The 14012-nt window shown below is 41.3% G+C and overlaps 1 protein-coding gene across 2 annotated transcripts in view; it reads left to right on the top strand.

Annotated features, from left to right (window-relative positions):
* The window catches only part of FOXN3 (forkhead box N3), a gene marked incomplete at both ends in the record, with an annotated part of 111920 nt that overhangs the window by 39158 nt on the left and 58750 nt on the right, over positions 1-14012 (top strand). For both annotated transcript variants that reach the window (XM_079537630.1, XM_079537629.1), the window contains one exon: positions 9734-9798. In XM_079537630.1, the coding sequence (XP_079393756.1) occupies positions 9734-9798 (65 nt within the window). The remainder of the gene's footprint in view (positions 1-9733; positions 9799-14012) is intronic.

Genomic DNA, 14012 nt, shown 5'->3' with positions numbered 1-14012 from the left:
CTGGAATGGTGTGTGGCAGAGCAGCTTATTCCATTTTCTCCCTCATGGTTTGTCAGAAGTTACATTAATGTGTGAAGAAAATATTTTTGCTTAATTGGTTGTAGTGAATGGATGCTCTGTAAATTAATTGTGTCTTTAATGTTTAAAAGGTTATGTCCCATTCATTTATGACTGATTAGGGTCATTTCACTAGAATGAGCGAGCTTGAGGTCATCTGATATCTGAAGAGCAGGGTTTGCTACTTTCTGTGATTTGCTGCTTTGGAGGGCACAGACGCTATCTGGAGATGTCAGGGTGTCAGTGTCATTTTCTAAACACCAGTGAACCATAATTAATTGTTTCCTGTAATCTAACTCATTGATTTTCTATATTTGAGGTGATCTGAGGAACAGCTTTACTCCAGGGATTAATTACAGAGAGAGAGTGAGAGTGCAGATACACTCATGAACATATTTTTTCTAGTTAATACTAATGAGGTTTTTTTTTGCAACCACATGGCAGATACTGAATCCATTGGAAGGAGAATTGCACAGTAGCTGACATAACCTTGGCCATCCTTAACAGCTTCTTTTTCTCCGCCCGCGGAGATGTTTCTCTTCACTGGTAAATACCCCCTTTCTGGGCTGCCCACAAGCAGATAGAGCTTGCAGAACTTGGCTCATCCAGGAGAGTTTAACCTCCTGTTAAACCATATCTGTTGAGCAAGGCGCACAGAAGATCACTAAATTGTCGTGCTGGCCTTTGTCTTTTCAACTTTCTTGAGTTTTATCAAGCGAGAATAAATGGCCTAGACTTTCTCTCTAGGCTCTGTGTTTTCCCACAAGATTATTGCCTAACTGCTCTCTAAATATACCATATGGAAGTAGTAAATTAAGCTGCTTGCAGGTTCGTGGCTTTTTTCATGTTTGTGACAAATTTTTTTCAGCCTTCCCTACATGAAATTGCAGCTGATAATGCAGAGATGTAGAAACCAGTATCTCATACAAGCCTATCTGAAGCATGAGCAATTATCATGCTCACCCCTGTCTTTCCTCATGCAGCCTTTATTGCTCTACCTCTGCTTTGTCTCCTGCAAATTCCAGAGTGAAGAACAGAGTGTTGAAGCTGTATCTTACTGGGTCACTTTCAATTTCCATGCAAACAAATGAGAAGAAGCCAAAGGAGGAAAGCATAGACCAGATCACCAAATGCCACTGAGAAAGCTGAGATTTGTTGAAACAGCAGTACTATACGGCATTTGCTGGAAAAATAGTCTCCTTGGTAAAGATTCAACTTCATCTGTCATACAAAGAATTGCTGGCTTAAAAGTAGATGTGTAAGTTGTTGCTATAAATTACGGAAATGTCGGCTTTTCTTTTCCTTGATCAGTCTCTTCATTTGTGCAGGTTAAACTATAACTTGAGAAAATTATTACAGAGCTGTTAAGTATAGTGTTACTATTCTCAACAGGCTGAACAGCTGTTCTGAGAGTTAAGAATTGGGGATAAAGATGCACTCTGAATGTTATTTCCCATCACAGGTGGGAGGTTTATTTTTTGCCAAGATGAAAGTGGCTAAAGATAATTTAAAAATGAGTAAAAATGAAGTCCTCTGAGTATTTGTTTACTGTTAGATCTGCAGAATGTGTGAAATGCATTATTTCATAGCTCTGCTTTGAAAATGTTCAGCAGAAGATACTGGGGGTTGGATGCCATGGTTGTTTCTGCAGTGGAAGTAGGTGGAGTGCAGTTGGATTGGAGGACAGAGTGGGGTAGCAAGTGGAGATCTGGGAAGCACAAGTCCTACACAGCTCCCAGTCGGGGTCAGCAGGGGCTGGGAGTTGAATGTCCCTGCTCTGACTTGGCCTACTGACCCTTATGGGGGTTCTTCAAACTGAGTGATCACAGGATTGTGAATGAGTGAAATATATTCATTTTTTATGCCTTAGCAGTTACTTTCTAAAGTTGTTTATCTAAGGATAACTTGAAGTTTATATGTTGAACTTGTGTGCTGATGATAGAAGCACCCACAAACTGTGTCTGTCCTTCAACTTTTGAGCACTTCTCACATCGTGCTCTGCGATCTTCAGGCAGTTATCTTCTAGGGGATAGGAGAAGTCTGTGACCACTGAATGCAGGGCTCTTATAGCCAATACGTGTGAAGAGGTACAATCATAAACTGTAATTGGGGCTCTCCAAATACGTGAGTGCTCAACTTCTATTTATTATTAATATTATAATCACTTTTTCCATGTTTGCCTAACTTTTTGATATGTGCATCGAGCAGTGTGTTGTGCAGCCCAGTGCCACACATCACTGCTGCAGAGGAGCACGCCGTGCTGCGGAGCCTCTGAGCACATTAAGCTTCCCCAGGAAAAATACCCTCAGCATCTGGGAGAGGTTAAGTGTTCCAGGGGAGAGGTTAAACATTCGTTTTGTCCTCTGCTTCTGTAATTCCAGAAGCCAGATTAGTTCTGAATCGCCTGAACCACATTCATTCAAGATTAATGAGAAAGACCAAGTATGGAAAATTTCTTCTGGTAAGCGCCTCAGCTTTGAGAAAGTGATAGAGGGGAGTTCATATTGACAGCAGCCTGCGGGTCATGCTTGGTTTTGAGTTTTGCTGGTACTTAAACTGATGGAATGAGGAGTCATACCACGGCAGATAAATAAGAATTTCAGCAAGTGGCATGAAACATTTTGAGTGGGGGACTTGAAGGCCTCCTCTTTCTTTTTGCCATCTATTTCTGTTTTGTTGGAGATCAGATTTGCTCTACTGTGTCCATGTCTGTGACTTCATGCGTATTCAAGGTACATCATTGCAATTAACAAGAAGCATGTTCTCACCAATGGATGACAAGCTGTTCTTAGCAGAGATGTGTCTATTGTTTATCTCATGTCTAGCTGATGGATGGTCTGTGGTCACGCCATGGGTGGAAATATAAGTGGGAGCCTGACACAGAAATAACTGTGAAATCCAGGCAGGTGTGCGACAGAGCTGCTGAAATTCTGCAGCTGTAATAAATAGAACTCCAGAGTAACAGAAGTAAATTGAGCCATCTTAGGCTGTGTTAAATTTTGATGGGTTTCAGACTGGGAGAGTGCTTGTATTGGTGTGCCTAGCTGGTGGCTCAGTTACTCCAATGCATCAAAGTTCTCCAAAGCCGTGTTTGATTTTTTAGCATTAACTCTGAATAGACTCTTCATATCAAATTGCAAGTTAAGGTCTTCTTCCCCTCTCTTGTTTTGCATCAGACAAAGCTTGTAATCAAAATACCAGAGTGCTCCCTTTCTGGTTTCGTAGAGTAGAAGAGAGCCAGACTTCTCTCCACTGAGCAGGTCAGCGTTTGATGCAGCTGCAGTCCAAAGGAGGCCAGACCTGCAGCGGTCTCAAGGTCGCTAGCTGTCCACAGTTGGAATCACCTGGGCTTCAGGAACTGGCCTGCCATGCCTGCATGAGCTGGTGCAGACATGCTTCGTAGCACATGGGCAGCTGTGTGCAGTTCTAAGGTTTCCCAGCCAAAGACCATCGGGATTTCATCCAGTGATAAATGGCCGAGGAGCCAGGTAATAACAGCTGTGGATCAAGGAGAAAGACAGCCTTACGGTATGTGAAGTGACCTGCAGTGTTTTTCCTTACTTGAAAATGAGGAAAGCAGGGGAAAATAACAACCAGTCCTCTAGTAGAAATGAGCTGTCTTGTTCCTTCTTTAGTTACATGTACTTCAAAAGACTTTTTCCTCATCTAATGTCTTGTTACTTAACAGTTCTTTATTCCTCCCAGAGGTGTGCAGGCTGTGTTGGTAAGGATGTATTTCTGCTCTTCCCAAAAGAAGAAAAATAAAACTGAGGAATAAAGAAGTGACTTGCCTGGAGTCACAACATGCTTCAGAGGTAGAGGCAGAATGAGAATTGGAGGCCAACAGACGGCATCTCCTGATTCCCGCTGGAGACCAATCTGTTCTAGTTGAAAGTAATGTGGGATGGTTGTTTCCCAGTGAATTTCTAAATATATCTGGACTTTTTCCTACTTTAGTGTTCAGCCTAAAGTTATAATGTGCTCACAATAAATGTGTTAAAATACTTAAACACAAATTATTAGTGGCAAGCTTATATTTCTCTCTTTGTGTCATACTTCAAATAACCATATATTTGAAACAACTCTATAAAAATAAGGATATATATATATATTTTTAATTTCTTTAAAGAGAAGTTCTTCCATTGTTGTCCACAAATACATACTCAGCTCACTGGAAAGACTGAAATTCTTTTTGAAAGGCCACAGTCTCACTAGGGGATGAGAAAGCTTCATATGTCACTTCAGCAGTGAGAATGATCCCTTAAGCCCCACAGCCGAGTCATTGATGGACTCCAAAGAGCACATGGCCATGTTTTTCTTGAGAACAGGCATCACCCTTTTCATCTCACATCTAAAAAATATGAGTTTTGTTTTTTTTTTTTTAAATTCCTGTCTTTTTCCTTTTCTACTTGTTTGCTTAATTACTTATATTAAATGAAGACAGTGGCAGGAGAATGGCTTTGGCTATTTGAGGAATATAAAGATCTGGCCAACTTTCCACTATCCTTCACAAAGTAACATTATATTTTATTTTCAGGTGTTCCATTTGTGAATAGCTTTCCTGTGCAACTTTTCTTTTGTCTTTAATAAAAATTTAGATGTAATCCCTCTGGCAGTCCTGACATATAGAAAACTCATTTAAAGTGCGCGAGAGATCAGAATCTTTATTATTCACTCACAAATGTGTTAGGCACCCTGGGGGAACCAGGAGAAGCTCCATCCAGGAGCTGAAAGTCTCCATGCCGCCTGTCGCAGTGACTGAGAGATACCGAGAGACAACAAAAGCCTGAAGTGCAGAGGGAAGAGGAGCATTACCAGAATATTAGATCAGTCTTCATAAATTAAAAACTGGTATTGTGAATTCATAAATCTTCTTAAGAATAATGTAGTGTCAGTTACGGAAAATCTGAGAGGATAGAGTAATGGGTTTGTATTTTTAAAATCTCTAAAGTAGTCAGGTTTCATTAAAATCAGGAAATACCTTAATGCGTCCCTTCCAGTTATTTTTTATGTATTGTCATTAGCCCAGTTTGGCAGTTTTTTTTCCCCTTTGATTTGAGAGGAAGCTTGCTTGACTGTTGCCAGGCGATAGCTAATTGTGATATTAACTGCCAGCGAGCTGCTGGCAGGGATTGTGCAGGCTTTTTCCTTGTTAACAAAATGCAGTGTTAGAGTTGCAGCAGTATATAAATGCTTCCCTATTGCTCAAAATTGGTAATGCGAGTGGCAGATGCTTCAGCATAACTGCAGCGCAGCCAGATGCACGGCACCGAGGCCTCCCTGCAGCACTGGGTAGGTACCAGCTCCTGAAAGATGCAGCCCAGCACGGACATCCAGGCTGGGCAGAATGCTGAGTGTGATTTGGCAATACTGCAGGGATTGAGGAACTGAGGAGCACTGGAGGCAATCTAGCAGCACAAGGGATGCGCCTCTCTGCTTTCCCATTGACCACTGGAGAACCCAGGTTTTTTGGCCTGAAGTGCTGCTCACCTTGAAGCACTGAAGGATACTATATTCCCAGAAAAACATTCTTCCAACGTTTTTGTCTCAGCTCTTCATCCAAAGCTGACTTCTCAAGAAGTGGTACATATCAGAGCCTTGTGGCTTGGCTGGGAGTCCATTAGAACCTTCTGGCTGTAGGCTGAGTCCAGCTCACCTCTGGAGCTGAACACACATTCCAAGAGCAACATTGCCTGCTGCAGATGATGCAGGGTTTCATGGACTCCAGGCAGACAAGAACACCTATTGCTATTTGCTATTTTGAATGTGAGAATGATTGTACTTTTTTTTTTTTTTTTTTTTTTTTTTTTTTTTTGCTTTTCAGAAGCTTTTATAAGTGGATTTCCCAGCCCACAAGAGGCTCTGCTGGTTGCTTTGAAAAGGCAACTCGTTTTTTCTAAGTTTGATGCCCTCCTTGGGCATCTTCAACTCACTGGTTGTCAGAAGTGCAGGTGAATCTGTAGTAAGAAATTTAGCTGTGGAATGGGTTGGCAATGAAGGCCCTGCAGCAATGCCTTCACTCCTGGGAGATTCAGTTCAACTACTGAGCTGAAAGTGCTACCAGCCCTAGGCAAGGGGTAGCCAACGAGCTGATGTTCTCCAGTCTCTCCTCAGGTGTTGTTGTGCTGCTCAGGAAGGGGAGAGTTGCATTTCTTCCCACCACAGCTTTTCACAAAGCTGCTGCTGCCTTGGCCTAGGTGTAGAATTGCTTCAGTCACTCATCTTTGCAAGGCATTCGCTGGGCGAATGGTTACCTCTTCTGTGCTCTCCCTCCGCCTCCTGTTGCACTTTGGACGGGCCAGGAGCAAATGCACTGCTCTCCATTTGCTGTCTCTGTGTTTTCATCAGCCCTTAATTGTGGTGTGCAGTCCCACAGAATTGAATTTGTTTTGAGTTTTCAGTTGTTTGGGGTTTTAAAATCTGTTAATCAGACCTTTCTGACATAGAGGCCTGTGAGAGATTTTGGCATGTTTGTGAAATGCTGCAGCTATTAAAGAGAATTCATACTCTGGCTTTATTTTTTGTTTTAGTGCTTGGCTTTAGGAACTACTGCCCCCTTGCACTCCATGTGTGCCCAGGAATGGCCAGGCAGCTCCCAGCAAAGCTGTGCCCAAACCCTGGATTGTTTCAAGTATTTCAGCAATGCAGCATTTTCTAATGGAAAAGCTTTCCTTCACAGCATCCCTGCTACCCTTTCTGGCTGAGGCAGCTTCCTATGCTGGCCCTGCAGCACTGAGGGTTCCTGCTGGTTGAGTCTCCAGAGGGATAACTGCCTCCAGCAGAAATCCAGGCCCACTTGTCACTTGTAGGCATTTGCAGCAAATTGGTGCCTCTGCAACAAATGCTGCTGCACTCTGGGGTATTCCTTTGACTGAGGGTGTGCTTCAAGTGACCGTGTTTTCTACAAATCAAACCAATGGTCCTTGACAGGTAACTGTTGAGGTTTTCGTATACCCTCTTATCCATTAGCTGTGCTAATTAGTGTTCTTTCAAGATGTTCGTTTGCAATTTCAGCTCTTTGCTATTGATCCAAGCCCCAGTGAAGCACACTGTGCCTGTCTGGTTAAGGGGTTAAGTCAGTCCAGACTCTCACGGGTTGCAGGTTTTCCTGCAGCAATGCAGTTCAAACCAGTAGCTGCCTTTCTTCACTAGTGTTGTGGGGATGGATTAGAAATGAAATTTGACTTCAGTCAGTGTGTTTATTTCATCAGGTTGGAGAAGAACTCCACTGTTAGTAATGCCAACTGCATAAGCATTAATCTTACAGTACATATTGATTGCAAATGGAAGTTCATAAAGCAGGTTTCATATTTTTATGTCATAACAGAAGCAGTCATGATTCTCCAGTCTCTTACAGACTAAACTGAAGGAACAATTCATTTGGAAAAATGCCTGGGACGGACCCAGTGTTTTGTTTTTTTTTTTTAATCATAGATGGTCTTTAGAAGAATGAAGTTTTTAAAATGATTTCTTAATCTGGTACAGGGAGAAGCAGCTTCTGAACAGTTTAAAGTGAGAGATAGCTTGACTGTCATTTCTCAACTTGAAATATGTTTTAATAATTAATGCCATCTGAGACTTCATAGGCAAAAGTTTGGAAATGGAAAGATGATTTCTCCAGTGTTGATCCGATGTAGTTGAACTCCAGCAAAGCCCCCAAACACAGAAGTTGGTTGTTTGAAAGGCTCAACCAGTCACTGCCTATGTTATTTACATGCTTGAATTCTTCAGCTTCCTTCCCTGAGAAGGCATAGTTAATTTCCTCAGTTTGCGAGTTTGTACTGAATCAGATTGGAGTTTTTGTTAAAAAGAGCCTTGGGCCTTCTAATTGGAAAATAAGAGAAATCACTACTGCTTTGTTTCTTTGGTAGAGACATTTTGTCTATTCAAATATATGGATATCCCTGTGCTCTTTAACCCACTCCTACCCAGAAGCAGGCAATAGCCTGGGTTTTTACCACTGCTCCAGTTTTCATCTCCACCAGCACTGTTTGGATTTGAAGACACGTGGAGATGCAGCGCTGCAAGTCCTCGTTGCTGAGGCAGCAGTGGGTGAAGTAAGGGTGTGCAGGAGGGGGACTGTGTAGGGTGCAGTCAGAGGGCTGCTCCACCACTGCCCACTCGCAGCCTGTTGGCTCCTGCCCCACACATTGCCCCGGACTCACCGTGATAGAAAGCATCGAGCCTGTTTGCAGGAGCACAGACGCCCTCAGCAGCCCTTGACCTTTGTGTGAGCTGAGGAGCTGCACTTGAGGAGCTGGCGCTCGCTATAGGAAATGCAAACAGTCGGTTATATTAAGCCCTGTGAAGTGAGCGTGTGCATTCAGACAAGTGCACGCCCCAGTGCACTCTGGCGCTTCTGAATGTAGGCCTACTTAACTTCTTTTCGATCATTTCAGTCTCTCTCTCTGTGTCTTTGAACTCCCCTTTTTGTTCAGGAGTATTGAAGGCTTTTATTACTCTTGTAATTGCCGTGGATCCTTTCATGGTCTGTATTTTAACACTTTATTGAAATAAGCCGCGCACTGAAGTTTTTGTATGTTAGCACAAGAGTCTCTGCAGAATGACTGTAAAAATAGTGGGTTTCTTTTCAATGTGTGGCATTTTATCAAAACTTTGCTCGTTCCGTGAATGCAACAGACAGCATCTGCTTTCCATTTTGTTGCCTCGTAGTGGTAGACAAAGGGCAAAGGTAACAGCAGAAATGGCGCGTGGGGCTTTGCAAAGGGCAAGGGGGATTACCTGCAGAGGCAAAGTTGCCTTATATTGATCTTAATGAAGGATGTTTAGTCTCTTACTTTTAATTTCTGCTAGAATTTGGGAGCAGGGCACTTACTGCTGTACTGATTGTGTACTGTAGTGATAGTAACTTCAGTAAAAACTTTGTGCAGTAAAATGCATATGATTGTCTTCAAGCTTAGAGGGCTTATTTGGAAGCCTGTTTCCCAACCATAGGGGAGGTCCGTGGAAGCCTGTCCCTTCCACCTGCCTCAGCAATGTTCTAACACCTTTCCTATGATTTTGGCCATTTCTCATAAGCATTGCCAGGTGCTTTCCTGGTGTGCTGAGCTTGGCAGGAGGATGGGCTGTCAGATCTGCTTGGTTAGGGAAGGAACAAGGTGTTCAGCTGGGGGTTCTTGCTTTATTTCCATGGGGCCAAGTGTGCTATGAAGGCACATGGCTGGAGCTGCTGGTGGTACTGGGCAGCATCAGCATCGTGGCTGGTTGGGGAATGTGGAGCACAGAGATGAGGGCTGTATGGCTCTGGTCGGGGTCTCTGACTGATCTCTGAACCCTAAGCTCCCTATGTTTTAGTGGATGGCATGGAAAAAAGGCAAATAATTTGCTGTACTGAGAATTCAGAAAGAAATTGAAAAAATTTTGAACTTGGTTTGTTTTTTATTATTATTTATTCCAAATAACCTTCTTCTTTCTTCCTCTAAATGAAAGTGTGGGTGTGTGCTGTGCTGAATTGTTCTTCTTATGAAGAGAATGCATCTTGAATAAAATTAACCTATTTTTAAAGAGAAATTTTAGACTCTTGCTTGAAGGCAAAAATGCCTTAAAGTTGCATTAGCTTCTTTAGTAAAAACAAAATGAAATTCATATAAATAGTAACTTATAATTATTTAATGTGAATGAGATTTTCTTTACACTTATTTCTTATTACCTTTAGCACATCAGGTCCACCCATTTGGCCAGGAAGCACCTTTTTCAAGAGAAATGGAGCTCTTCTGCAAGGTAGGTGATGGATGCTACGTCTTGGAGTAACTGTTCTACTTAATTTATACCTCTGCTTGCAAACTGGACAGTTTCTGTAATATTCACTGGGCAACAAGTAACCAACTGTTTTTGTTTCCTTTAATCTGTTTCCTTTACTGCGCATCTGGTGCCTTGAAAATGATGATTCACTACGTAAAGTGAGTGTAGTCTATAAAAATGGCTGCTTTGTTTCTTTCCTCAGATTATTAATTTGCTTACGGCATACTATGGCAAAGGGTTTTTGTGGTTTTTTTTTTGTGTTTTTTTTTTTTTTAACCTTTGTGGAATAAATGATGTCCAGAATGAAATGCTCCAGTAACACTGCTTTTAGTTGTGTGAATGAAGCAGGGCCATTCTTTGGGAGATGTCCTTTCTTTTACCCCCTAGTTGTGCTTTACCTAAAGGTGCCCAAAGGTAGGTAGGGGTGCTGTAACAGATAAGCAGTAGCAGAGTATCTGTCTCCAGAAAGCTACCGTGTGTAAGGGTGCTTATCTTTGCAGAGGAATTTGAAATATCTTTAGATGGATAATACCATTACTCACTGCAAAGTGTGTTTATATTTCTGCTGCTGAACACATGGAACTACTGTCATTCTTATGGGAAGTGCCTTAAGAGCACAGAAGGCTGTTACTCCAGACTCTATATGTTTGTGTATGGTGCAGAAGTAACTAAGACCATTTAAGAAGATTTTATAGTCTTTGCAAGCAGCTGTCCATGAAGTGTCTTAATTTTGTGTTTATTCACATGATGGCTTTTTTTTCTGGCAGAAAATGCTGTGTAATGTCCTCTAAACATTTATCTGAGTTACCTAAAATGAAACCTTACTTGTAACTAGGCCCACAGCTGAATAATTGGCAGGCAGCACTGCTCACCTTCTGCACACCAACCTAGTCCAGCATTTGTTGTTCACCTGAAAATATTTTTCAACTGATTCCTTGCACATATCTAGGAGTTTGCATCATTCTATTATCTAATACTTATGCTGAGATTTGTTCATACGTATTTTAGATACATTAAGGCACTTGGATTATTTCTTAACAGTACAAATTGTAGAGCTTGGCAGCCTTTGAATTTGAATTCAGTAGGGTAGATTTGCTGTCTTTGCAGTCCTGAAATTTTGTTGTTGGTTCCTTTTTTAAAGAAAAAAAGCAACTATTGTGAATAGATAGGTTTCATTTGGATGTTCAACAGTTCTGGTTTTAAATGTCTGCTTGCACATATATGGTTTTTGTGATTTCAATTCGTAAAATGTAAGCTGCTCTGTCAGGTTTGTATGGCTGTGTTTTACTTCTTCATATGATGCAAGATGTCTAGGAGTGAAGTACAGCTATTTTTGTAGTCCTCGCTGCCTCAGTTGTTGCTCAAAACCTTCTGCCAATAAAAAAGCGTGCTGTTCTCCACTCTCTTCTACTCTTCTTTGTCTTTTTAAATAAGAGGGAAAAAAAAAACCACCACCTCATGTTAAAGAAATAGAGAAAAAGAGAGAGATGACTGCTTTTTCAAGCAACTAACCTCAAGACCTGTAAGTGAGTTGGCATCCTGAGTTGCTGTTACAAGTGTAAAAGCGAACCAATTCAAATGCATGACCCAGCAGTGAGGCTAGGATGAAAGTGTGAAGATAAAACTTCTGAATGTTGTCTTTTAGTACTTGGTTATGATTGTAAAACAGCAATATAACAAAGTATAACAAAGTTGGTTTTTTTTTTTTTTTTTCCTTTCTTTCTTTTGTTTGTCCCAACAATGAGGTCTTCCATGCACAGACTTCAGCAAGTTGCCTGGGAATAGTAAATCCACTTCTTTGCTGCTTCTGTCTTTTCCACAGGACTTGTGTAGAGGAATGCTAGCTCTGCAGGGAGGTTGAAGGTGACGGGGTGGAGAGATTTGTGAAGACCCACCTTACATGGCCATCTTATGTCTCTTCTGCCAGTGCTTATATCCGGCTTAATTCAAATGAAGGAATGAAACGTTGACTTACATACCAGTTTCAGGTTATATCACTGCAGTTTGATTGGCAAAAGCTTAGGTAACAAATTTTACTCAATAAGTATTTTGCTACTTGTGAAAAGAAAGTTCAGTGAGTGTTACAGACAATAATATAGAATAATTCTGAAATTTTAGTAAATGTAATATGTGCGCTTGTCATACCACATTTCTTCTGAGTTGTTAAAGTAGTTTTTTTTAGCCAAGGAAGACTAGCAAGCACTCCTGGTTTCTATTTGTTGTATACTTGACCTGTTTGGCAAAGTAAACTCAGCCATAGTGAAAGATTTAATGTACTTCTCCAAGGATCAGGAGAAACCAGCTATCTGTGTACCTCAAAACTGCAAATGAAGAGAAATGGGTGCTAAAATTCATTATGGCAATTCTGTGTCCTTACAGTCTTTGATGTGAGCAGGATTAATTCTCCGTTCCTTTCTGTCTTGTACTTTGCTGAATAATTTCGAACACATCTCCCAGAATATACGTGCTGTGTTCATTTTGACTGTAATTTTATTGGGTATGAGATAGCTACCTCAGTTTCTTTTATGAGGATCATGGTACTGCGGTTCCAAGCATTAACTTTCATATCAAAACAAACAAATAGTAAATCTACTGTTGAGTAAGTTACGAGTGCTATTAAAAATGGTGAGCTCCTTCTACTAGATGAGAATTGTACCCTAATATAGTTTTGCTGTTTGGTTTTCTCATGAATCCCCATGCAGTATGTAATACAGGTAGGACACCAGCCGTACCAGGTTCTAATTCCTCCTCTCAGAGCTGATTTGTACATCCAAGGAGCTTGCTGCATTCTGGCCTTCAGGATTCCCAAGACAAAGAAATACAGCATTTTGCTCTTACTGCTTTACCTTTCCTACACAGGAATTTGTAACTCATTATTGTACGTGTTGTGGTGTTTATTTCAAGTCATAGCTTTTTTTTTCACCTTCTTTATTGATAGCTTTTGTTCCCACTGGTTTTTCCTGTTTTCATCTGTCTTCACATACCTCTTCGTATTTCATAAAATGCTTGACATGAAGAAGTCTTTAATGTAGATGTGTACTAAACTCTTCAGGAACTTGTGCTGGGTGAGATAGGTGCAGATGTATTCTCATTAATTGGAAGGCTTGAAACTAATGCACTGTGTTCAGATTAGATCTGTTTTATTCCTTTGCGTGGATCTTGAGTTTTAAGCTTAGGATATTGCCTTGAGGATGCAATTGTTCACAAACCAATTGCAATAATAAAACTGTTTTGCTCTCAATATATGTAATAATCTCCCAGAAAAAATTAAAAATACGTCTTTAACATAACTTTTAGTAGCAGTCATACATAAATTTCAGTTGTGAGAGTGCCACCTGAAAATCTGAAAAAAATCTGTCTGGTCTGTGGAGAGCTTGAGCCAGGTGTCAGCTGTAAGATGATGAAGGTCTGTGAAGGTCTGTGGAGAGCTTTTGTTTATTTCTTGAAGAGAAAACTTTCATTTTGAAAAAAAAAAAAAAATCACACTTGGAACTCACTGTTCTTTCTTTTATTTGTTCTCACACTAAAACTAAACACAACGTATTACTTTGTATCAAATCTTGTATCAAATTTATTCTGTACTGAGTTTCAAGGAAGTGTCCAGTGATGGTGCCTGTGGGTATAATTACAGCTGTCCTGAAAATAGGACGCTGTGCTTTGAAAGTGGAGGTTTTTGGATGCAGTTCCTACTCTGTGGAGGACTGTAGCAGGAGTGTAAGAGCTGCAGAAGCTGCCCTGGGAGATGCAGGAACCCCATGGCTGGTCAGCACAATGGCAGCACTCTGTGCTTTAAGGCAAGCATGTGCATGCCAGGCGTAATGCACTTCTTGGGTCTTAGGTTTCTGGCCAAAGGCCAGCAAAAGCAGACCTTTGTGGTAGCAGGGTGAGTGACTCCGTCTCCTAGCGTAAGGAAGTGACCCTGGGTCGTCTGTGTGCTATTGCTCATGAGACAGGGTGCAGAGATGGTTCTCCTCAGTGTGACTGGGTTGCCACCTGGGAGTGCAGATTCAGCTTCACAGAATCACAGCAGTTTGAAGCGACCTCAAGAGATCATCAAGTCCAAACCTCCCACTAAAGAAGATGCCCTACAATAGGTTGCATGGGTAGGTGTCTGGACAAGTCCTGAATATCTCCAGAGAAGAGATCCAGAGCAGATGTTCCAGTGCTCTACCACCTTATCATATAGAAGTCCT

The sequence above is a fragment of the Tetrao urogallus genome, assembly GCF_951394365.1.
Source record: "Tetrao urogallus genome assembly, chromosome: 6".
Classification (NCBI taxonomy): domain Eukaryota; kingdom Metazoa; phylum Chordata; class Aves; order Galliformes; family Phasianidae; genus Tetrao; species Tetrao urogallus.
This window is presented reverse-complemented; position numbering and strand designations above follow the sequence as displayed.